At 32.4% G+C, this 26751-nt stretch overlaps 1 protein-coding gene across 3 annotated transcripts in view; it reads left to right on the top strand.

The window, feature by feature from the left end:
- Nucleotides 1-25447, top strand: part of LOC118180122 (protein HGV2-like) — a 79998-nt gene extending 54551 nt beyond the window's left edge. For 2 of the 3 annotated variants that reach the window (XM_035349265.2, XM_085811977.1), the window contains exons 7-12: nucleotides 2871-3038; nucleotides 5512-5788; nucleotides 13330-13407; nucleotides 18816-18902; nucleotides 21610-21653; nucleotides 25273-25447. In XM_035349265.2, the coding sequence (XP_035205156.1) occupies nucleotides 2871-3038; nucleotides 5512-5788; nucleotides 13330-13407; nucleotides 18816-18902; nucleotides 21610-21645 (646 nt within the window). In that variant the 3' untranslated portion in view covers nucleotides 21646-21653; nucleotides 25273-25447. Of the gene's footprint in view, nucleotides 1-2870; nucleotides 3039-5511; nucleotides 5789-13329; nucleotides 13408-18815; nucleotides 18903-21609; nucleotides 21654-25219 lie in introns of all 3 variants that reach the window. The other variant, XM_085811976.1, reaches the window with a different exon arrangement.
- The last annotated feature ends 1304 nt before the right edge of the window (nucleotides 25448-26751 follow it).

The raw sequence follows: 26751 nt of genomic DNA, 5'->3' as shown, positions 1-26751 counted from the left end.
TGCCTTCGGGAAATAGTTTTAGAAATTATCATCTTTTGTTATGTCTGCGAGAAAGGTGAAATACTCGTGCACGATTCAAAAATCGTACACAGTTGACTTTCCTTCCATTATTTCCTCAACGAAATGTAATAAATTTGCGATGTGTACCATCTGTCGTTGTGATTTTTCGATTTCGCGTGGTGGAAGGGCAGATGTTCTCAAACATGTGTGTACACAAAAACACAAGGACAACATGAGTTGTTTTGAAAAAAAACGAAAAATTAAATTTTTCATCGGAAACAAAGCCCAAAAAGTGAATAATGCAGAATGTCTGTTCTCTGCCTTTTTACTGGAGCACAACCTGCCACTGAATGCATCGGATCACGCTGCAGCTTTATTTAGAAAAATGTTTCCCGATAGTGAAATCGCTAAGAAATACTCAAGTGCAAGGATCAAAACAGGTGCAATTGTTAAAGAAATGAGTTTGAAAAATAAATCTTCAGTTATTGATTGCATTAAAACAGCTCCGTTCTGCCTCTCTACGGATGGAAGCAATAATACCAATTCAAAACTGTATCCAATTGTTGTTTCTTTTTTAATCCAGAGTCTTCAGAAATTGAGTGCAGTTTACTTTCTGTCTCCACTTTAGAAAGACATTTGACAGGCTTTAATATAACACAGCTAATTATTAAAACTTTAAAAGAAAATGCAGTTCCTCTGGTGCACTTGGTGCCGATAATGCACCAGTAATGGTAGGCTTGAAGACTGGTATTGCAGGCATCTTAAGAAAGGCAAATTCAGATTTGCAGATTATGAGGTGCTCCTGTCACCTCTTAAATTTAGCAGCTGAAAAGGGGGCAGCTTCTTTACCAATAAATGTGGATGAACACATTGTTGATATTTATTATTATCTTGAAAGGAGTTCTAAAAGAAAGAAAAAATTAAAACAGTTCCAACAGCTGCATAACACTGAAACGAGAAAAATTTTGAAACGTGTGTACACGCTGGCTGTCTTTAAAGAAATGCTTATCTAGAATTCTCGATCAATGGAACCTACTTCTTGCATTTTTTAAAGAAGTAAATGCTTCGAGAGTTAAGATAAAAGGCTCTATTGAAAGTTATGAAGTACCTATACCTAAAATAAATGGAGATGTAGTTACTACTTCCATTGTTAAAAATAGGTTTGAGAAAAATAAAGTAATTTCTGCATCATTCAGCAATTCAACTGGCAGTTCTCAAAATAATACTGCAAAATATAAGCGTAAAGCTGATACAAATTTCTCTCAAAATAAAAAAATTGCTCAATACACAAAACATTTTCCGATTACTGTAAGTTTATCTCGTGAAGAATTAACATTTGTTTTTTTCTTCGGACCTTAACAAAGCTTTTTGCTTTTGTTTACAATTCATGTTGCCGTCATTCGATGTTCTTAACACAATTCTACAAAGCAGAATTCCGTTAATTCATGTTTTGAAATCAATTATTTATGATCTGTCTAAAGACATTTTATCAAAGTTTGTAAAAACCAGTCTGTGTTTTGTCTTGTAATTCTATATATGATGTGATTTATGGTGAAATGGAAAATCAGAAGATGGATGAAGATTTTGTAATAGGAGCTGCAACTACAAAAGTAGTGGAAGAACTTTCAGAAGAAGACAAAAATAAGTTTTATCTTCATGTTAGAAGTTACTTCTGTCGAGTATGTGATTACATACTACATAAATTTCCAGTCAACGATGAAGTGATTTTGCATGCTAAAGTTTGTGATGTTTCTGCTCTAGCAAATGCATCTTTTTCTGATATAAGGTACTTTTTGAACAGATTTCCTGTGTTACTTCGTTTAGTCATGAAAGATGATGGTATTGATGTTGCTACTGATATACTGCAATTTTGCAGTTTACAATTAGAAAACTTGGATGAAGTTATAAAATCAGCTAGGATTGACACGCAGTGGAGTTTAATTAGAAAACTGAAAGGTGCTGATGGAATTTTAAAATATAGTGAACTGTCTAGAATTATGTTGGACATCTTGACAGTTCCCCATAGTAATGCGGAGTGTGAGAGGATTTTCAGTGTTGTTGTGAAAACGAGGACTAAATTTAGATCTAATATTAGTGATGACACATTAGAAAATCTTTTATTAGTGAAAGCAGGCCTGTGTGGCAATTGCTATGAACAAAATTATGAAGTTTCTTTTTTAACGAAAGCAAAATCTGCCACTGTTCATAACACTTGTATGAAAACTGATTAAAGTGTCTTTTTTTTTTTTTTTTTTTTTCTTTCTTAAACGATGCAAGTAAAAAAAAAAAGTTTTTTATGTCTAAGGTATTTTTGTATTGCTTGCATTTAAGACTTAGAAACTATTTAAAATTAATTCATTATTAAAAACTATATTTTTATCATTTAAAAAGTCTTTTTAACATTGTGAAAAGTCTCCTGATTTCTTAAAAAAATTACCTGATTTTTGAGTGTCATAGGTTGGCAAGTATGCATCTGTAAGCGCACTATGGCACAGTTTAAAATTGTTCAAAAATTTTTTAGTTTGTAAGTTGATTTTGATTCTGATAGCAAATTCTTCATGTGTTTGTAATTTGTATTTTATAAAGGATGAAATCGTTTGAATCATTTGTTCATGGTAATTCATTTCCCTTATCTAGGAAGTTATGACTATATTATTTTTTGAATTAATTTTCCTGAATTCTCATTTTTAAATTATAATTACTATGACTGTAAATCTCATTCAGAATTCATTGTAATATATTTAGCATATTCAAATATAGCTTCAAAATTTTAAATTTCAGAGTTAAAATTAGCTGAGAAAGATGTGATGATGTAATTTATTTGCTATGTTGCATATTTTAGTATAGTACTATTAATTTTGTTTATTTAGGCAAGGAGAAGATAAAGAAGCACAGTTAAAAATAGCTGAAATTCTCGTGTTATTAGCTGAGATCAGCATGGAATCTGGTAATAATGTAGCTGCTATCAAAGATCTGACAGAATGTCTGACTATACAGAAATGTTATCTAAGTCCAGATGATAGGAGTCTTGCTGAAACGTATCCTTTGATTATTTTCTATAGAAAAAAAGAAGGCCAGCATAAGGAATTGAGGAGTCATAAACATTTCATTTTTCACTATTTAAATATTTAGGATGTATTTAGGAAGGTGTCATGGTGTCATTGCTCACAATGCAGAATTTATACTCTGTAAGTGCAAATGTTTAGTTAAGCTATGATTGGTTAATTTTAGATTGCTTTGCAACGTGGAAAGATCTCAAATCCGGGAAAACAGATGAACCTAGCAGGGAGAGCACTAAATCCAGAATAGCCAACCTCGAGGTCACCAACCATTTCAAAACATAGCCATCGCATTGAGTTACATCTTGCATGCATATATATTTTTTATTTTTAGTGGCAGAGAATAAGGCAAACATTATATAACAGAGCAAAACTCTGAACATATAACGTAAAAAGTCAGTAACTCAGTCAATTTGGTCTCTAGTGTTCCAATACCTCTACATTTCGGAGGCTATCCTTTGAAGTCCTGGTCTTCAGTTAAGCCTTAAAGTGGGCAGTTCAGGCTGGTAAGAATACCAACATAATAGAGATGGTTTGCCAAGCAGTCGTGGCCAGTTTCAAGCTTAAAACTGGCCGCAGCTTTTTTTCTGTGGTTTGCCTGTGTGTGTTTGTGGTAATTAACTTTCTTACTTTCCATGATGTCCCTCCAACTCTTGATAACATTTCCATAGCTATCTTACAGCTTCTCTGGCCCGACAACTCTCGGAACCAACTCGGTATCTTGGAACCTGCAATTTGATTTTTGAGTTTTGAAACCATCCTCTCCTTATCAAAAGTGGATGTGAAATCCACGCGCACTGCTGTCATCACGTTTCTTCTATCTAAAGAAATCTTGATACATGATTTGCATGGTCCTTAAAAATACTCATGTCCTTGGGTTTTTTGGAAATGATTTTTGGTCCTTAAAAGTCCTTAATTTTACTCATCTCGCAACATTTCTGTCTGTTTTATTTTGAGTGTGAATTTCCATTTTGGAGAAATATTTTTTGGCGATGCATTGGCAAATTTGTATTTGATGGGATAATGTTTGGATTCTTTCCCACTTCTTAATATAAATACTGGATACCAGAGTTTTTGAAGCACAAGGTTCTGCTTCGATTGAAACAAATATTTCGAAGTAATTTTTTTGCGAATGAAGAATTCATAGAATATTGCATCAAAAAAAAACTTCTCTCTTTTTGAGATAAGTTCTTTTATTATGTGGTGCTAAATTTGGCAACTTATCAACATTTTGGCAATTTCAAAATCAGTTTGTATACAAAATTTTTTATTTGGAGATTTGGAAAATGTTATTTCTTTTCAAACATAATACTGATAAACATCATAAAATGATCACAAGCCAAAATTATATTTAAGAAATAAAGTTAAAAGAAACATTTTTATTTCTCCTGTCATGTTTTAAAGTTACGTTACTTTCTATTTTGTTGCCTTAAAAATATTTTAATTCTGAAAAATAAACAAGATAATAAATGCTATAAAGGGCAGTTTCTAAAACACTTCTCAGAAAAACCAAAATGCTACTGTAATAATTTGAAAATTAGTTCCGTTTGTCTTTTTTAAAAATATTTTTTCATGTTACGAGTTTCTTCTCGTGCAGTGGGTTCAGAATATTTAAATGTGTATCAGTTTTCTCTTGAAAATTCATTTTACCCTTCTCTTTTCTGGATTTTGCTTTCTGATTTTAGGCCTTGCATCTCAAATTTATAGATTAATTTGAAGGCAAGATTTATAGACCTACAATTTTCAGAAAAATGTGGCAAAATGAAAAGTTTTTTCATAATATTAACATGTAATGGATGTGTTTTATAGGAAATTTGCAATGAATTGCTTATCTTTTGGAGAGATTTTGGAAGAACGGTCTTTTTTAGAGTTTTTTTACATTTTTCTAGAGTAATATCTGTTTCTTTGTGAACTAAAACAAATCTGTGCAAAAACATTTGCAATATCTAAATCCACAAAAAGATTCTCGATCAAATAGTGTATTGACTGATGAATACTGACTGCATGCAAATAATTATTGGAGAGCCAGTAATATTGACTATGTGTATGTTATACCCATATTTGGTACATATAAGGAAATGCAAACTACTCAAACTGGAACTTTCAAGGGACTGTATTTAATTGCCATCATGTTCAATGATATCTTGCCATCTTAGCTGTAGAAAGTGAATCTTGTGTCAATGAAAGTTTTAGTTTTAACATTGAAGAACTTGTGTAAGGTAATTTTTGCACCCCCATATCATCAGAGGTTTTCCCAGTGAAAGAGTTGTAAAGCATAAGAAAGATAGAAATCTGTGAGCCAGGATAGGAGAACATTGCGGATGGGATAAAACTTCCTAACCAAAGTCTAGTATTTTCTAATATATTATGTTTCTAATAGTATAATTAATGAGTAGTTTTGAAATGTTTTCTTTTGTAACTGCAAAATTTATTTTATCCTTAATATGTTTAGATATTATCAAATGGGACTTGCACTATCAGAAAATAAACAATATGATGAAGCCCTTGAAAATTTCAAAACAACAATGCAAATTCTTCAGTTACGAATTGAAAATATAAAGAAAAAGCCAGTGCCTGACTCTATAGGCACCTTTGCTGCTGCTGATCAAGAATTAGAAATTTCGGATTTGGAAAACGTTTTAGTTGATATTAAAGAGAAAATAGAAGATACTGAAGAACAAACAAAATTGGAGAAAAAGTTGGAAGAAGCATTAGCTAATGCTAGCAAGGTAATTTTTATTTCAGATAAGCAACTAAAAATCATTCATGCTTACAAAATGTAAGGTCTATTTTTTTAAGTAAAGGCTACTTCATAATGAAAAGGGAATTATTAAACAATTTGGGAATACATTTTCCCTCGGATTCTGAATATTTTATTATTGAAACATTCATTTCAATAGTTCTAATAATGTAAGACTTAATTTTTCAGACCTGTATCATAAAAGAAATGTTTTATCTGAGAAAATAATCATTGTATAGCTGTTGTTTTAATCTCTTCATGGATTTGGAAAGGCTTCCTGGTGAGGAAACTCGCTAGATGCTAGAAGTTGTGACGGTGCCTGGTGTAGACTTTGCATGAAATGATCTAGTTGCTGTCTACATCTTGTATTTAAGGAGCAGTAAAAACCTCATATTATTATGAAGCAATAGAAATCCAGCAGATAGCTAGCTTACTGTGATATTTATTCTGGATTGTGCTGTAAAATTTCTTTGAAGTCTGAGTGATATATAGAACATTTATTCTTGACACTTGCAACTTGAAGCAAAGTACATGTTTTTTCAGCACAGTTGCTATTATCAAGTTGATTGTCTGTGAATTTCACTTTATCAGAAAAATATGTTACTCTGTCTTGTCTCGAAACAGAATGTAACATTTCATCTTTCTTGTGATAATTGATAAAAAGCGCTAAAGCGGAGGTTAATTTCTTCATTTCTTTCAAAGACACGCTTTGATTTTATTAAACATGGGTATCATACAAGATGAAATACGGCTAGATTGATTTAAAATGGCATCTATTCATGTGCAAAATTATAAATACTTTAAAAAGGTATCGCCGTTTCATATTAACACATTAAATTATCCAACACGAGATAACTTGTATTAGTATTCTTCTTCAGGACGCCCAATAAGAGTTATCTCGTATTTTCTTGACTTGCCATTTTTGCGTCCGCTTGCTCGCTTAGCACTTATTTTAGCTGTACCGAGGCGGCAAGTCGAAGCATATCTGTACGAATCAACTTGTAGTGTGCTTCTGCCAAGAGCTTTCTAACAAAAGCCGACTACAAGATAATTCGTAAGACCCCCACCTCCCCCCCCCAAAAAAATCCTGTAAACTTTATGAATCATAATTAGTATTTTTAATAATATAATATGATTAAATCGATTTGGCTTCTTGGACCAGAACCCGAAAAGTGCCGTGGAAGTTAACGTGTTGAAAAAGTATCTTGTTATGCAATCTTTGTTGTAGTATACAAATAGCATATAACTAATCAAAATGGTGATGCTGTAAATTAATTTTAAAAAACAAACCCAAGTTTAAACTTTTCTTTATGTAACTGGCTAACTACAATGGTGAGTAGAAAGGATTTGAAGTACCGTAATTTCGCACGTATAGTACGCACCATCATATAGTCCGCAGACACGATTTTATATAAAAAAAATTTCAAAAATCGTCAGATAGTCCGCGGACTGTATGTCTGAAATTACATTTTTTTAATACGGCAATATTAATGTATTTTAGAAACAAAGAACTAAGTATAAATAGAAAAAAAGCGATGTTTCATCAACGTTATCGAAGATGAAAAACAAAATACTGTGCAACGTGCTATCCTCGTGATAAGTGGTAATGAAATGTGACCTTCGACCCCACTCACTCGGTGTTGCCAAACCACGCTCTAAGTAAACGAATCGCGCTTTTTTTTCGTACTCCAGGTACTTGCTACTAAGGCTCCTAAAAACCGAGCTGACGCATCAACAACTTCCCCCCCTCCCAGCAGTTGCGCTAAAGCAGTGCGAAGGATACTGGGATACAATACTCTGGTTGCGCTAAGTGAGTGCTCATATCCTGGCATCGCTTGATGCGCTCAGCCTGGATTTTAGGAGCTCTACTTGCTACTACTCATTCGTTCTGCACTATGCTCTATGGTTTACTATCGATACGATATATACGAATGTTTTCTTGGAATCTCTCGCTTTTTTTATTTTTGATCATTGGCAGTTCACGACAGCGTTAAATTTCAATGATTTTAACCATGAACAACCAGCGTATTATCCGCACTGGTGGATAGTCCGCAGCTTCAAAAATTCGCACTTCAAAAAAACACAGATAGTCCGTGGACTATACGCACGAAATGACGGTAATTTATAATTTAGTTTTTTTAAACCCAAAATTCTCGTAAGAAGGGTAAGTGGTGTGTTCTGACAAAGCTATTTCTATAACTATTTGATCTTCTCCCCCCCCCGATTGTCATATTAACTTCTTTTAAAATTCTTAGTAACACTTATAAGTTCCATCTCAACACTAGCATTTTTGTTTTCCTTGGTAGTTAATACATTTGGCATCCCTTGTAAAATAAATACATTAATATTTCACATTGTACTATACTTTTATTGTTAATTAAAAATGTAACATTTATAATGTTTACTATCTATTAAAAATGTAGCCCATTATAAATTTGTATGCTTTTTATAAGCTGTTGTCATCAAAGGTGTCATAATATTGTAATTTTTTAAGTGTTTTCTGTAAACAGAAAAATACATAGAGCAAATAGAGTTCAACTTTTCTTGATTTATCTATGGCTTATATCTTCTGAGACAGTAATTGAATATGGTTTAAATGTATTGACATGATGGCAAATTGAGAAACCACATATTTAATAGGCCTGTTTTTAATATAAAAGCACCAAAAAGAATAATTTTCAGTTATAGTGTTCAGTAGCAAAGAGAACTGATAGAACATATTAAAGAACATTCAAAACCAATTAGGTGTACTAAGCACATCTGATTAGTTTTAATTCTTATTAAAATCAATCACTAAAAGGTAGATTTTTTTTTCCAAAATTGTAAGGGAAATTTAATTGTTCTAAAAGTAGTTTGGGGGGGGGCAGTTATTGGTGTTTTCATTGCTAGATGTTCTATTAGAGAAGAAAAGTAACTCTCATTACAGTGGAAAACAAGTGATTGATAATACTAGAGCTGGAAGTTTGAATATATGGCAGTTGTATCATTATTCGGAAAAGAATTAAAAAATAATTTAACATTAATTTTATTTTTAATAAAAATGCAAATCTGTAAAGAAGCCTCTTTTTAATGCATTTTTGGTACTTTTTTTAAAAATTTAAATAGTATGTCTACCAGATTGAAACAGTGTCTTTCCTAGGAAGAACCTTTTTCAAACTTTTGTTTTTTGCAAATGATTTTTCTTTCCTATTTCTTTTCATGTATAATGAGGAGGCATGTGAATTTGATTTGAAATCATGTCTTGAAATGTATTGGTCAGTTTGTGACGATTTCATGTATGCTGTTTATTATCATTTAGATTGTTGGCCCCACCAGTGATCAAGTGATTAAAACTGTTTAATGCTGAGAGTTTGACCTGGGTTTGATTCTTTAAAAATAGACTGGCTTCATGGTTGTTTTTCCCATACATAGCATGAATATGGCAGTTTTTTTTTTCGAAGGCCCTGCCCGAACACATCTATTCCTTTTGGCAGGATGGCCTTTGTGTGCTTTGCTGTATTCATGTAACATAACCTTTAGATTGTCTGTCTTCGTGTTGCTTGCCTGCAGTCAACTGATAATTCATGCGAGATTTAATTCCAAGGACAACAAATGTTAAGCAAATGTTTACTGTATAAGTTAAATGATTACATTGTAAATATTTTCTCAAAATCGTTTTATGAAAATTGAATAAACCATATTTGATTTATCAATATGTACTAACATATCAAAGCATTTAAAAAAAAAAGAACAAAATTTATCATGAATGTTCAGTGTATCTTCCTCTGGTTTCCCCCTTCCTAAAAAAAAGTATTTCTGTGAATATAAACAGGGTTCGTAGCGGTCCTTATATTTGAAAATAAAATATAAAGGCCCTTATAGGTGCTTACTTTTTTTAAAGCCCTTATTTTTTTGTTTTTAGTGCTCACTTTTTGCTTTTAGTGTTTTTTTTTTTTTTTTTTTTTTTTTTTTTTTTTTTTTTTTAAATGAAGCCCAATTTTTCCCCGTTCCAAAGCCGAAACTAAATAAACAACTTTTCTTCCTAATATGGAATGACAGATGGTGAATCATACTCCTGGAAATAGCTTTTCCCCCTTTCTCTGCATTAACATAAGCTTTGGTGTGCACGGAGAGTACAGACAGGTACCCGTCTTTCTATTGGGCAAAGAATTGCGAAAGCGGTAGAAAATTCCGGTACATTCGGCATTCTTTTTCTCCCACCCAAATACTACACACGTTTGAATTTCTATCAAAGATCTTAATAATTTGCATTCTCGTTCCGCTTGGTCAGCTCATATTCGTGTTTATTATGATCGTTATGCTTATACAGTCAAAAGTTGTTAATCCGGACACCCATAATCCGGAATGATCTATAATCCGGACCTCAAAGCTACAAACTTTCTGCGCATGCGTCGCGTTGACGTAAGACCTTTAAGCTGCGTTCAGATTAGGGCATAAGTGGTTAAAAGCCGAGCTCCGTTGCCAAGGCAACCAGTCTGTGCTACGTCATAAAATTTGGTTTAGGGCTCATGGCATAGGGTTCAAAGTTTTCAATTTTATGCCGTGTTTGGAATAAGTGTCGACCAATCAGATCGAAGCTAAAACGAAGCAGCGTTCTACAGAAGATTTCGCTGTCACAAAACAAGCAGAGCGTACGCGGGGAAAACAATCGAACAGGAGAACAGTGCGGGAAACTTGTAGACACATCCAACGCATGCGCAAATTTAGCTTCTCTCATTGGCCACGGCTTACACGCCGTTCTCGCAGGTGTGAACGGAACTTCTGTATTTTATGCCCTTATGACTATGCCTCTACGCCCTTTACGCCAACGTCTGAACGCAGCCTTACGGTTGCGAATATGTGTGTGCGCAAAATACGTTTATGAATGTGCGTTTAATGTATAACGGACGGTATACGCTAAGCTAAAATTATCTAATTCAGTTAATGTTGCAGACTGCGCTGTTCCTTAATCTTCGAATTGGATTTGGCTTATTATTTTTTGCAGACTGTTAGAGCAATTTTATAAAAGTAAGCTTCAACTTTGGATTATGTCAAATAGAATTTCTGATACATATTTACTAATATGTAAAGGATCTACAAAGCGAAAGTATGTTTCGAAGTCCATTAAACAAAAAGTGGAATTGCTGAAAAAAATGGATAAAGGCATATTCTTTGTTTATCTAAACTTTGTTTAATGCCGCGGCGCGCAATGAATTGGAAGTTGATCTGTCAGCACTATCCTTATCTTCAGGGCAGATGATTTTATTTTATTTGGCTTATAATTCCTTACTAAATGTAGTATTTCATCTTGATGTACTCCGTCTTTGATATGATTTAAATCAAATTCCTCGTCATTATAATTCGCTTCCGATAGCGAAGAAAATTACAGAGGTTATTGAAAACGAAAAAATTTCGATTGACAAATTAGTCCGTATTTTCGACACAGCAATTATAGGACTTGAACAGCGGAACTTTGTAACTGAACAAGAAATTATGTCTGTTTATAGAATTAAAGTGAATGTATTATCACATAAAAAATGAAGCAACTTAAACAACTTACATTGAAAGAAATGTTTAATAAAGTAAACAAATAAATATTAAGCTCTTTTTTTTTTTTTTTTGTAAATTTTGATACCTTTTAGATCATAATTGTTCTTTATTTCATAAATTAAGGTTTCATATTTTTAATTTTATAATTTCTGCATGCCATCTTACCAGATTTAAACTGATGATCTATAATCCGGAATCGCCGAAGTCCCGACGAGTCCGGATTAACGACTTTTGACTGTATTATGAGTATATGTATGAATGTTTATAACAACATAGTTGCAGTAACTGCTGAAGTATAGTAAACTTCCAAGAATGGTTGTGTTTTAACACAGATTAGCTTTCTAATTAATAATATTCGGAATGGCTTAAATAAAGGGAAAGTAATCGAATAGTCAAAATAATTTAATTTTTTGGCCAATACATTATACAGTACAAAGGTTGGGAGGTTCTCCCCTTTCTCCGGAAAATCTTGGATATTGAAACTGTTACAGTTCGCTGCAAAACAAGAAAGACTCTTTTTTTTTTTTTTTTTTTTTTTTTTTTTTTTTTTTTTTTTTTTTTGGTTGCTTTCTAAACTGGATTGAGTAGGACTAAAAGTTCTGCAGTTTACCAACCCAAGCGAAGAATGATTCTATTCTGGAAATTTAATGCAGTCTGTTGAAAATTAGAATGAAAAACACCCCCGATTGGTCTCTTTCTTTTCCTTTATTTAGTTTTTATTCTCCCAATACCGGCAGCTGTTGAATCCGATTGCATAATGTGGGGAAGAATTACGGCGCATGTATTACGCAATAACGTTTGCGATATTTTGCAGAGATAATTAATTTTGATGTTCAGTCAGAGATTTGTTTATGAACGCTTAAGAGTTTTACTGTGCTTGCTAAGCAGAATATTTTTCTGTTCCGTTGGTTTGTTTTTATATGATGCACATATTGAAATGTCAAAAGCGTTTATTTAGCGGAAAAATCTAAAGAACGGCTACAGTCTATCCCCCCCCCTCCGCTCCTCTTTTTCAAGTTACGCTCGACTGTCCGAATATTCACCAATTTTCAAGAATGCGGGTAGTTAATCTTTTACTGTTAAAGAATGACTGCATAAAGCAAATTTCAGTCTTCTGATTTCAGAAATGTTCCTCTTTTTTACTTAAATTACTTTGCTTGCAATATCTGTTAAGGGAAAACTGATATACGATGAAAATTTAGAAAATGTTCAGAATTTAGATTTAAATTAGTTAAATATCAATATGAGTGGAAAAATAAATTGTATTTATTATTAAGTTCCAAGCGAATAGAATAAATTTGTCTTATTTCCTCTATTTTGAACTGAAATTTCATTATTAAATCTTGTAATATAGTTTAGTTCTGCATAGTTTTTTTTTTTCTCTCATTGTAAACTAGTTCTGTAAATTGAACTGTTATTTAAAATTTAAAAAAAAAGTAATTATTTTCCATGGTTGAGGTAATGCTTATTCTCTCTTAATAAATACTGCATTTCTCATATTTTAAATTAAGAGTCGAATTTTTAAGGTTATCAGTTGTGTATAATGTAATTAGACAGGTGCTTATTTTTTTTTTTTTTTTCTTAAAATGTGCTTGAAAAGTCCTTATAGGTGCTTATTTTTTGAACTAAAATATGGCTATGAACCCTGATAAACAAAATTTAACATTACCTAGAACATTACCTCTTTGAGAAGATTATCACCATATAAGATCAAAATCGTTTGAAATTGTGAATGATCATCATACAGAAGATTCACTATATTTTGATCTACTTTGTATGTGAATTCATTTGCATAAATATTTTTCTAGTTTTGTAAAAATTAGGATGACTTATTGCTTTTCTTAAATTTAAAAGCTTTGAGTAATCAGGACAGCTGTTTAATTAAGCTTATATTTTAAACATTTTATATCAATGCATATCAGTTGACCAGAATCAATATTATAATAGCTGTATCACCTGTACTCAAAATGTTGCCTTACTTTTCATATGTTGCTTTTTTAGGAAGTCAGTTCTTCAGTGGATAGTGCTAAAAACAGTAGTAAACCTATTTCTAATATAACCCACTTGCTAAAGAGGAAGGTAACTTGTTTTAATTTTCAGATCTTAAGTGTATGATAATATTTCAATAATTTAATTAATAATATTATAAATTAAGAAATTCTTCAATATATACTGGTTTTAAAAATTGTATAATTTTAAACTAAATATGCAAAATATTCTTAAATATAAAACAGAGTTGGTAAGCTTCTTCCAAGTGAAAAAAAAACTGCCTGAGAGAAATGTTTCTTTCACTAAAATGAATGAAGTGGAAGAAACTAATTTTTAAGCTTATTTCATGTGTGTATTATTATATTTTGTGCACACATAGCATTGTTGTAATTTATTTTTCATTTTCTGTGTAGTTCAACTAGCTTTAGTTGTATGCTTGCAATAACATTTTAGTGATTGAGATATGTATGTATTTATATGCACATGTATATATGTATTTATTTTCACTTGATACAAAATTTTAAGATTTCAAGATTGGCAACTATGGTGTATTCTCAGCATGGTTGGCAAGTTTCTTCCACAATGGATAATTTCATTGCAATTTTTATTTATTTCATGCTAGTATTATTGTGTTTACATTTTATTCATTTGTAACACTTCTATATTATTATTATTAGATTTAAATACTTTCACATAGCTGTCGACTCTTCCGGTTTTTCATCACATCTCACATTAGGTCACTAAATCTCCCAATTTTCAATTTTTGCCTCTTATTTTGCTACTGCCGACTTGTCTTTGTATTTTCATCCTTTTAAACTGCAGAACTGACATGAATACTCAATGTAACCACCTGAGGCATTGAGTGAAGAAGAGCACAAAAACATTCCAGTATTAACTGCATGCTCTTTTATAACCTAGCTGAGAATAAGAGATAGTATTGTTTTCGTTTCATTTGTTAGCACATGCTGTATCACAAGGTAACCAAAAAGGTTCTTGCCGTTTCTGATACGACATTGGAAGAGTGAACGCAACATAAAAATAGTCACCAAACCTGGCTATGAAGTGGGTAGGATGGGAGTCCAGACATTGACCAAAAGCTCGTAGCATCGGTACTTCAAACATAACTCGCACATCGACTGATTAAAATGGATGCATCAGAGGAGCTCGTTCGAAGTTGCTTGCTGTATGATTTTAAAGTGGGCCTGTCAGCAGCAGAATGAAGTCGCCAAATTTGCCAGGCCTTTGGGGATGATGCTGTTAATAAAAGAACCACTAGGGCAGTGGTTCCAGAGGTTCAGGTCAAGGAATATGTCTCTTAGTGATGCAGCAATCGGCTACAAGCGGTGGACAATGACGCCCTGAGAGCAGCCATGGAGTGACAGTAGCCAAACATGTGGTGAGCTTGCTGTACACTTCCAGGTATCTGGTGAAACAATCGGACTCCATTTGTACAGCAAGCTGAGCAAGTGGGTACCCCACTCGCTGTCCAATGCAAACAAGCAAGAGCTTGTCACTGCTTGTTTGTCATTGCTTACTCGGCATCGCAATGCATCCATATTTGATAGAGTACTCACCAGTGATGAAAAGTGGGTCCAGTATGACACACCTAGGCATTCCAAAACATTGGTTGTCACTACGGGAAAAGCTGTGCCTCGCATTGCGAAACCTTCTCTCCACCCACGCAAGATCATGTTCTGTATCTGGTGGACTATTCGCCAAGTGGTTGACAAATAAACTCCTGCAGTGGGCCAAACCATCGCGGCAGGCCTGTATTCAATGTAGATGGAACATGTGTGTCAGGCACTGATCCATAAAGAGCCAGCATTGGTCAATTGTAAGGATGTACTTCCTCCATGACAATGCAGTCTGCATGTGGCTCGGAAGGCCAGAGACACCATCCAGTGACTGGGCTGGGGGATATTACCCCATCTACCATGCTCTTCAGATCTCACACCAACAGACTACCACCTTTTAACAACCTTCTTTTTGGGAAATCCTTCAACAATCGGTCAGACCTCAAAAAGGCCTTCACGGCCTTCATTGCGTCAGCGACGCCTACTGCAATGCCATTGCACAGCTAGCCACTCATTGGCAAAAGGCACTGGATGCCTTTGGTGATTACTTTGAAGATTAGCTGTGACTATGATTTGTTTTGTGACTTTTTCTCTCTGACTCTCCAAAATGACAAGAACTTTTTTGGTTACCTTGTATTTTAAATTTGCAGTTAATTGCTAATTTAGTTTACTCTTTGGAATTTGTCATTAATTTTATTTATACTGTATTTAAAAGTGCATTCATAAATAAAATCTTTTCTTCCCTACTCATTTTGTCAGTCTAAAAGTTTAAGGAAGTTACAAAATGAAATAAAATAAGTCCAAAAAATTAAATTTTAAAATTGATAATTAATTCTCTTGAAACTTGGTCACAGTATAGCATAAAACCTCCAGTTTTTCACATGAAAATTTTCCCATGTTTCAGATTTCATGATACGCAGCTATGCTTTCATTTTATGCATATTTAGCTCATTTGTATACTTGCAATAATCACTTTTGCCAATATATATAGATGCATGTATACTACCTGACAGAGGAAATCTAACATTGCTAAGATTTCATTGTGTAACTTTGCAGATTGCAAGACATTAATGAGATAAAAGGTAGGAAACACTAGTTGGTCTATATTTGATATGCTTTGATGCAATAGGAAGCCTGCTTTTTTTTTTTTATCAGTTTTGTTTCTCCAAATACATGTAGTTGAACAGATGCATGGCAGGCTGTTTTTCAGCAACATGCAGGCTCAGTTTAAGTTTAATTTAGGCCTATGCATGACTAGTTTGTCCTGTTGCACTGCAACTGAAATAAACCTATATATGCTCACTGCACAAAGGATTTGGAGATGAATTAGAAAAGAGAATGCAAATCATGTCAGAGTTCTGATGTACCTAGAAGACTGCACTTTTAGATGAGTGTATTCAGAGGCATAGGGTGAAAGCCCCACAGAGCATGACTGTTGATATTATGTAAAATATTCAAGGGACTCTGCTCCTGCCAGTATTAGCAAAAAAATTTCTAGATGAACTAAATTATTGAACAAAAGTGGCTTGTAATTATGCTGCCCTTTATGAAGACTGACACTGACAAAATACCCGCTGCCAACACTTGCAGTGGTTTCGAGATGGTCTCTTGGATGACTGAATGTTACTGGGGCAGCATATAATAATGAGTTTAGTTTCTATTTCACCAGTGATAGTCGCTGAGTAAGTCACCACGTGGAGAAAGTTGTAATCGTGCTGCAACTATTAAATGCCATACTGCTTAACAATCTAGCATCTTTGGGGTACCATCGATATGGATATACAATCATCTCTGGTTGGTATTGGAGATATAATGATGTCTTGAAAGTACATAGGTGATGGGCTGCAGATTGTTGCATTTTGCTTCTTTCAGCTGTTGCATGGTTGTTTTATATAGCAAGATAATGTCTGACTGCACACAGTAATCATGGTTAGACAAATCCTTCAGAAGTTTCTTTAGCCTAAAAGATCTCCAAAATTCACACTAGCTGAACATTTATATGATGCGATTTCCCATTGTTTGCTTTATCACTTTGGCATAAAATTTATCTTAAATTGCTTTGCCTTAATCAGTTGAGGATATTTTAAAGCATATGGTCATTTCTCTTGGTATATTGACCACATGCTGATTTCATCTGTATATTGAAGGGTTGCTTCAAGTATTGCCACATGAAGTGGTAGTACTTCATACTGATCATCCTGTGTATTTGATTGCTGTATTACATAAACTTTTTAAGATTAAAATCACCAATTTATGTATTCTCTCTATCATTTTTCATCATATTCTATGAAATTTTCTCATTCTTTCATGGTGGTATGTTTTCCATATTCAGTAGTGTACACTGCACAAAAGAAAATGAGATGGTTCTATCTCTCATCCATCTGGCCAATTGATAAATTTTAATGTGTGTTTGTCTCAAAAGCTCGACTTATGATATATATTAAATTGAGATATAGCATTGTTCAGACATGGCTATTTTGACAAAAAATCTGCCTTTTTGCTGAAATGGCATACCGATTTCCCCCCCTCCTCTCCATATTTCTAGTCTGTCTCAAATTATACCAAAGTGCTGAGTTTTATTAAAATTGCACGAATGGCATTTTAGAAATTAGCTCTGAAAATTATGGCTCCTCAGTGTAATTGAATTTGGTATATATATATATTTTAACTTTTAAATTTACTTGAGTCCTTCTTTCACAGTTCAAAATTTATGTTCAATCCAATAAAAATTCTGACATATTTTCTCATTTAAAATTTGTATTTTTAGTAATTTTTATAAAACTGTCATTTTTGAATTGTAATCTATAAAGTTTTGCCATCACTTTAAAGTAGATGTATTCCTAGACATACCTGAAAAAAAAAAAAAAAAAAAAAAAATGAGTTTTTATTCAAAATTTCTGAAGATATACGGGAATTTATATATTGGTGCATTTTGAAATTTGCTATATTAGTTGTAAGGAAAAATAACACCAAGTGTGGTTTGTGCTCTTTGTTAAACTTATTTGAAAGAATGACCGATGTGATTCTTTTTTCCTGCATAATTAAAGGAAAATAGTTTATCATAAATTATTTTACTGAACATAAGTGTAATAAGTGTAATTCCCTTGGCACAAGAATTTTGCCAAGTGAATATTTTCAGCGTAAACTTAAAAGTACCCCAAGATAAATTTTTAAATTAAGTTTCTCACCAAATTTTACAAAATTTAATATATAGGAATTATTTTAGTAGTAGAATCAAAATATGTAAAAAAATCATTGTCATTTCAGAAAAAGTCTTTTTTTTTTTTTTTTTTTTTGTCAAAATAGTGCTAAATATAAATCTAATATATATATATACTAAGTTGCACTTATCGAATTTCATCAATCAGCCCTGTAGAGCGGGAGGTATAGAAATGCCCCCCCTTTTTTTGGTGTGTATGTGCAGAGTATACATGTATATTTTGTATGTACTATGATATCTAACTTTCAAACCTCTGCATTTGGATAGATTTTGAAACTCGATTTTAGTTTCCAACAGTAATAAAAATGGAAAATTAACATATTTATTCAGAAAGAAAATAAAACAAATTTGATTTATTACAAAATTGAACCTAGATCATCAACCCAGAACTGTAACTTTTTTTGTGCTATTGCACGCAGTAATCTATTTTGTTACTAAGTTATTTAATCACTTTTATTTTATTAGTGAAAAATTAAGGGAATTATTTAAAAATAAGTTAAACTTTTATCAGTAAATTGATCCTCTGTTTGAACTCTATGGGTATATCATTGTTCTTTTCTTCCAATTGCTTCCACTGTCCTGGAGGAAACATGTTTCTTCTTGAAGAAACACAATCTTGATACTAACTTTATTTTTATTTATTTTGTGAAAATGTTTTTGCTAATTACTATTACTGAGTCTGTTTCCTTTTTGCCTCCTTCTAGAAACCTGAATCATCTAGCACTGATGGCAAAGAAATGGAATCTAAACGCTTAAAGATAAGTTCAAGTTTACCAAATGGGGATACAGCAGTACGTTTTCATTTTATTAAAATGTTATATTCTTTCTTAAAAATGAAATTGAGAAATCAGGATTTTTAATTTTTGCTCTTGCATCTTTAAACTGAGCTGCTACTTAATTAAAACAAATATTTCAGGATAAATTCAATATTGTGCTGAAAAGTCATGTGAGAAAGTAAATGGATGTTATAATTTTTAGGTGGCATTAATTCAAGATATTTTGTTTCAACAAACCTAATTACTTTTTATTATTAATTGCAAAAGGATGTAAAAGATTGAACTATACAAATAAATAAAAGGACATAAAATGAAGAATTTTTCAAAATGTAAATAATTTTAAAAAATTCAGAATTAAAATACTATCTAATAAATTATTACTGAAGATCCTGGCGAAAATCACGAGTATGCCAAAATTAAAAATAGCAGAAAAACGAATCTTAACAAAAAAATTGCATGAGAATGAACTGGGAAGGATGCATATATTCGTAATTCATTGACTATCTGTCTGTTTCCCTTATGCAATACTTTTTTGAATAATTTCATTAGAATATATTTCAAGATGATATTCTGTCTCTGACATAGTATCAAAAAAATTTAAATATTAGAAAACTTGTGCTTTTTAGGCTAATCTAACTATAATGTTTATTGAAAGGTGAAAGTTGCTAATGAATTAAAAATGGGTAAATATGCAGTTATCTTAAAAAATTGCTTTGTAAATTATTTACAAGTATTGGAAAAAGAAAATTTAAAACTTATTTAATGATCCCTTTAGAAAGAAAGCACCGATCGCGCTACTGAGTTGTTTGTCAGCACAAAATAATGCTTGCAGTGCTGACTGATATTAAAGAATCGTAAATGACAGTAAGTCCACAAGGTATGTGCTTCTTCAAAGAAGATGTTGTATTTTCAAATTCATTTTTCATTACTTCATTTTGCTTTTCAGTCAACTTTTCCATTATTATCTTGTATCCCTTTGAATATTTATATCTCAGTTTTGGCAAATTAATGGTATTTTACTGCTCTCATAGTAGCATTCATTCATTGTTTTATTATTATGTGTGTTTGTGGCTTGAGAGAGAGAGAAATTCGAGAGTTGAGAAGGAGATTTTTGCTCTCTTATGAAATAGGATTTCTCATTTTCTTATTTATCATTTATCTGTATAATTTGATCATTTGGACCCTTTTCCTCAGAATGGCCGGGCCACTGAATTAAATATAATCAAATTCTAATATGTTCAGATATTTATATGTATATATGTATGCAAGTGAATTAAAAAAAAAAAAAAAAAGTTACAAGCTGTAGCATTTGAAAAGTAATTATTGTGGAGGGAATATTTTTTTCCCTAGAGTGGAGACAGATGATAATGGCTGTCTTCTAGTGATTATGTGGGTAGGTAGTGAAAGTTTGCAGAGATGTTAGAGCAATTGAAATGGCAAGAAGTTTAAGAAAGTGGTCTTGCTTGAAGGTGAAAGCTGAAATTCATTTCTTATGGACAAAGAATGTGTCTACCTCTTAAATTCAATGTGAAATCATGGACGTTTATGGTGAAGAAGCAGTAAGCCGACAGCATGTAACAAAACATTGTCACTCTTTCCAGTCTGGCAACAAAGGCTAGACTTGGCAATATGGTAGCAAGTGGCTGCTTAAGTTCTTCAATGATAGAAATAGACATGCTATGTGTTAAAAAAAAAGATGCAAAATGATAGAGTAATTGTGCATGCAAGACTAGGACTGAGCTATGGTACAATATAGTATATAATTTCTGATGTTTTGCAATATTCCAAGTTTTATACCCTCTGAGTACCACATGCATTATCTGATGAGTACAAAGCCATATAAATGATGCACGGTCTCATGTTTCTTCAGCATTGCCATTTTGACAGCCAGCACTTCATTGATCATATCATTGCTGGGATGAAAAACTTGGCTTTATTTATTCATCCCCATAACCAAAAGATCCACTGGTATGGAAACAAGCTGGATCACCAATCAAAAAGTGCCAGTAAAGTTATTGCAACCATATTATGAGATTACAATTATGTCAAAATTTTCTGATTATTAAAAAGTATTTCTTGATTGTGTACCTGGAGCCTGGTAGTACCAATCGTTATTGTCTCCTTTGACAAGGTTACGTGAAGCCATCTGACCCAAACAGGCTGGCATGTTGAGTGATGGTGCCATTCTTTTGCATGAGAATGCTAGCTCGCAGTGCTTCCCAAACTCGAGAATTTCTGTTCGGTGGGCTCAGAAAAGTTCAAGTAGGGTATTTGGAGCTCTACCACCGTACCATCCGGATTTGCCACCCAATGACCATTTTCTTTTTCTGAAATTGAAGGAAAACTTATCTGGAACAATAATTTCTTCACATAGTGATGCGAAAAGAGCTTCTCAGAACTGATTCTGTGAACAAGGATATGATTTCTGTATAAAGCTGCATTAAACAGGTTGATCTTGCATTCGAATAAATGCCTGAATGGATTTGGTGATTATCTGAAATGTGATCGGCAAGTAGTCCTTTTGATTCCCTTTTGTATTTTCTGTCTGTTAATGAATATTTTTTATTACACTTGTAACATTTATTTTTGGATCCATCCTTGTGTATTATACATACATCTATACAAGATAAATAACTAATTACAAGTATAATTAAGAGTTTCTTTCAATGTATGCCTCATTAAAAATATATGAACTAGTTTATCTGAATATAATTTCTTTTAGGTTTTACCAGATACTACCACCAGTTCAGAAACATGAAGTAAAAGGTAATTCCTTACCTTTCTACAATATAATTCATTAGCCTATCTTTTTATAATGCACTGCTAGCCATTAAAATTGCAACACCAGGAAGGGAAGAGCTGAGAAATGTCAAAATCACATTAAAGGAAGTAGAGGTTGGGATATGCAAATGATTAGTATTTCAGCGCATTTAGATGATGCAGGAGGGAGAAGCGACATCTAAAACATTGCCTAAAAGAAAAGTTTTAAAGTTAATTTCTCATTCGGAAAGCACTTTGTAAGGTCGAAGTTTGCTCATATCGTGTTATGCCTGAAGCAGGTGTTGGAATTTAATAGAGGCAGGATCGTTGTCTATCGAGAGTGTGGATTATCGTTCCATAATATTCCCCGTTGTACTGGTCGACATATAACCACTGTCATTCGAATATAGAATCAATGGATTGCTGAGGATCATACTGAACAGCATGCAGGATCTCGATGCCCTCTCATAAATAATTCCCAAGAGGACAGACATAGTATGAGGTCTGCCCTGCAAAACCATACAACTGCATCCACGGACCATTAGTCAGGAAATAGGCACGTTTGTAGCACGCCCAGTATCCACCCGTATGGACGTTTGTTTGCTACAGTGTGGACCATCAGCACGGCGACCATTACTTTGACTACCCTTCACAATGCAGCATAGAGAGAGATGGCGACTCTGGAACGCCAAACAACAAAGCTGGATACAGGAGTGGCACAATGTCGTCTTTACAGAAGAGTCCTGGTTTTGTGTGCAGCCGTAACTATGTCTGGAGGCTCCGTGGAGACCACATTGCCTGCTTGCATTTGATATTTGCATAGGGGCCTTGCAGCTGGTGTGATGGTTTGGGCAGCCATTGGTTATATGACACGCACATCTCTAGTTTGGATCCACAGTAATTTGAACGCATATTGGTACATTTCTGGCATTTTACGTCCGGTAGTTGTGCCCTATCATCAAAGCCTGCCAAATTCCATCCTCCAACAAGATAATACAAGATCACATGTTGCATGTCTTGTTTTGATCTTCCTTGATACACAGGTATTCGATTGCTGCCCTGGTCTGCATGGTCTCCAGATCTGTCATCTATTGAAACATCTGGTTATTGGTTGCTGAGAGACTGGCCTGCCACTTCTCTCCAGCTAATGCAGGTGATAAAGTGTGGGTAGACTTGAAGCAGTATTAAATGAGTTGTTCGTTTCTGTCATCCAGGCCCAGTTGGACTCCATGTCTAAGTGGGTAAAGCCCGTTTTAGCTGCAAGGGTGGCACCTGTTCTACTTATTTAGCACTCCTATAAAAACCCCCAAACTGCTTACAAGTTTAATCATTTTGTCTTCATGCCATTACTGTTTATGTACATTAAATACCTTTTTTGTATTTGCTTTCCTTCATGGTGTTGTACTTTTATTGGCCAGCAGTGTAGAATACCTTTGATAACTCGTTAACATTGTCTATTTTTCTATTGCCTATTAAAATCATATTATAGTTAGCGATTAAATGCTTTCTTTCTTCGTTATTTAAACACTTTTAGAAGTGTTTTTGATTTCAATTAGTGATAAAAACACTGTCTTTTATAAATAGATATGTAATTGTTTGATGGAATCATTCTTAATCCCCAAGGATATAGCAAAAGTTTATATTCAACCAGGATTTTAAAACTGAATAAAATTGTCAGTATTTATCAATCAGTATGCCACAAAATATTTCATAAAATTCACAGAATTAAGTATATACATCATTAAGAGAGGTTGTGCATAAAATTCTATGGCATATTTCCTAGCATATCTAACCAACATTTTACAAACTGAACTCTTTACAATAAACTTATAATATGAAGTAGGAAATATTACTCTGTGTGAGGAAAATTGAAGAATTGATCCATGAAACTAATGCTTTAGTGATTTTTAATTATAAAGTATAAGTTATATTTCCCTTGTGTTCAGTTCTGTAAATCAGCTCATTTATAATAATAATAATAATAATAATAATAATAATAATAATAATGCCTAATTAAGTTTGTGAATACCTCTATCATGATGAAGTTTACTGAATACCTGTATTTTTTAGAATCATCAAAATACTTCCAGATAAAATTTATTGCACTGTAATTAAATCTTTCCAATTAATGAGTGCTAGACTCTTATATATACCTCTTGGCACTGACACTGTGGAGGACACTTGAGTTTTCAACTGCTGCTGAAAGCATGAGAGAAGATTCTGTGCATGTGAAATAAAAGAGGGAGCTGTCGTGAGACAGTGGCTCCCAGCGCATTTCCAAGGTGTGCACTATCACTGTTGGATTCAAACTGCATGCAGCATGAATGTTCCGTGAATGTGAAAGAACTACCTGTTATCCTCTCGCTGTGACCTATTGTTAGCAGCACAAGTCAACATTTGATTATAAACATAGTAGATTATTCTCAACATCTCGCCACAATTTAATAAACATTTTTTGGATGCAATCATCCTTTGGAGGCCAACAACACAGGTTCTACTACTTGGCACATAATCCTTTAATATTTAGAATTATAGCATGGTATTCTTCTCTTAGTTAGCATTAAATTCATTTTTTTAAAATGTTCATTTTTAGAATTAGAAAGCAAAAGAAGCACAGGCACCAATTCTCCCTTCTTGATTCACAGAAAGCTAGTGTGGAACTGACTAAATTAATTATGTGATGAACTTAGATGCCTGCATCCATCTTTCAACTGTTATGTATATCCTATATATTTATCTTGAGACGGTTAGATTCACTTTAATTTTTATGGGCTTGTTCTGAAACAGTGAAAAGACATGCTGTCATTAATTGCATTCTGATAATTGACAAATGTAATGGGAAATGGTGACTGCAGCATTTTCTGTTGAACTTATACAGTAAATAATTTCTGATCAGCTTCTTATGATTTGTCCTTTTTAAACTGTTATCTGATAAACATATATTGTCTTTTTATGCAGTATTGCCTCACTATTTGTAAATAAAATTCCAGTTATTTAGTGTCTGTGATATGTCACAGCCCACTAACCATTTACATTTGTAAAATGAATTTTTACCCATACTTAATGCATTTATATATTCATTAATTAATTCAGGTTTGTTATCTGAACAATTAACTCCATGAATAAAATAAGTACTTTTTGTTTGAATCAATATTTGTGTAAGATAAATTTTTATCAGCAATAATATCTATTAATATCATGTATCAAGGAAAAGCTAATTTTGAAATAAATATTTAAATTGCCAAATTTTGTATTCCATTAAAATATTCAAAGCTAATGAATGAACCAGTATTTATAGTAATATTTGTCCAGTAGTATATTCCTTTTGTAGTTTATACAAAATTTACTTTTTAATGAAGGAATAAAAATCGCAGCTTTCTAGACATTTTAATATGTAAACAAGTAAATGAATCTTGTACTAAAAATATAAATAAATGACTTTAAGGATGCATAATGTTGGTTGTTTTTTAACTAGAATTAATCAAGAGACTACTGGAGTAAATAAAACTATAAATAAGAAAGTTCCTTTATTTACTAAACAATTTATTTTAACCTATAATCTTTTCTTTCAGATTTCTGATGTATATCATGCAGCATAGAAATAAATTCAATTTCTTTTTTGCAGATAAAAAGGAGTCTAGTGAAGTAATTACAGTTTTGTGTATTGTCTTATTGGAAGACAGCTCCAAATGCATTTTATAGATATGTTTTTGATTCATGATGAGATGTTCAGTAAACTTAATTTTATGATCCACATTTGTACATTTCTACATTTTTCATAAAGAATTTTTTCTACTTTGCATTGTTTTCATTTTGTTCATACAAAGTATTTTAACAAATTTTGTAATATTTGATATAGAAAAAGATTGAAGAAACTGTAATTTAGTCTATTCAGTAAAATGTATTATTATTAAGCCTTCACTTTAGTATCTCTAGTTCTTGCCTTTCATGAATATTTTAACACTTGAAACTTTTGTCAAGATTTTTTTATAACAAAATGAGATGGTTAAAATTTTTATTCATTTAACATTTAGTTTAATACTATATAATCTTAGCATGTGTAATTAAATATTTTGTAATTAATAAAAAAACTATTTTCATTAACATTAAAAATCATTCTGAAGGTAGCTTGTTTGCTAATTTGCATTATAAATTAGATTTTTTATATAAAGATTTACCTTTTAACTACAAACTATTAAAAATTACATTGAAAAAAAATTTATGATTAAGCATAATTTTAAACATCAAGAGAGTTCCTCCAAGTTTGATATACATCTTATAATATAGCTTAACACACAAGTTTAAATTATTGCAGTAATAATGGGATAAATATGTACACTTAGAATGCTTATCCCATTTGCAATCAAGTTTTTAGTTGTTTTAAATTTATAATATTGTAGTCATGGAATTATTTTGTAATTTTAATTGATATTTTTAAAGATGCATTTGTTTTATATACAAGGTGCTGGAAAAATGGATATAGGCTTTGTTTCCTAAAATATTGTTCTTAGATATACATTTCCACTTAGTGTTTCAAAATAATAAGTCTCGATTTTATAGATAAAAATGTTCTATAAATGTGAAATCTTTTCTTAATGGGAGTTGTATAAAAAAAATATGTTTGCAAAATATTCATTATTTTAATTATTAACATGCACTCTAAGTGAGAACAATAAACCATATCACAGTAAAATAACAGCTATTTGGACATCCCCAGTACTGTCTTTGCACAGTAATATCGTTGGAATTCCAGACTAATATAACCAAATTGATGGTGAGGATGGCAAATGGTCCATTCGAGCATCTTGTGAATATTTTCGGGTTACTGATCATCCCTCAGATGATTTTTTTTTTTTTTTACCTGATACTCTTGTGAATATGACAACTGGAAAGTTATGGCTGTCAGGGATCTAAGGCTTGTATTTCTTTCCGTACCCACATGTGCTGGAAAAAGAGCTTGTATATCTGTTATTTCTTGAAACAGCACAGTTAAGGGTTCAATTTCTTCCTTACTTTTCAGGTTTATGTTCATACCTACAACAGCATGAAATTATACAGGGTAGTTTTCAATAAATTTTAAAATTACTATATTTAACCTTATTTA

The sequence above is a fragment of the Stegodyphus dumicola genome, chromosome 2 (assembly GCF_044657685.1).
Source record: "Stegodyphus dumicola isolate Sdum_Otavi_A_Nest chromosome 2, ASM4465768v1".
Taxonomy (NCBI): Eukaryota; Metazoa; Arthropoda; class Arachnida; order Araneae; family Eresidae; genus Stegodyphus; species Stegodyphus dumicola.
Note: the sequence above shows the minus strand (reverse complement) of the source record. Positions and strands in the feature narration are given on the sequence as shown.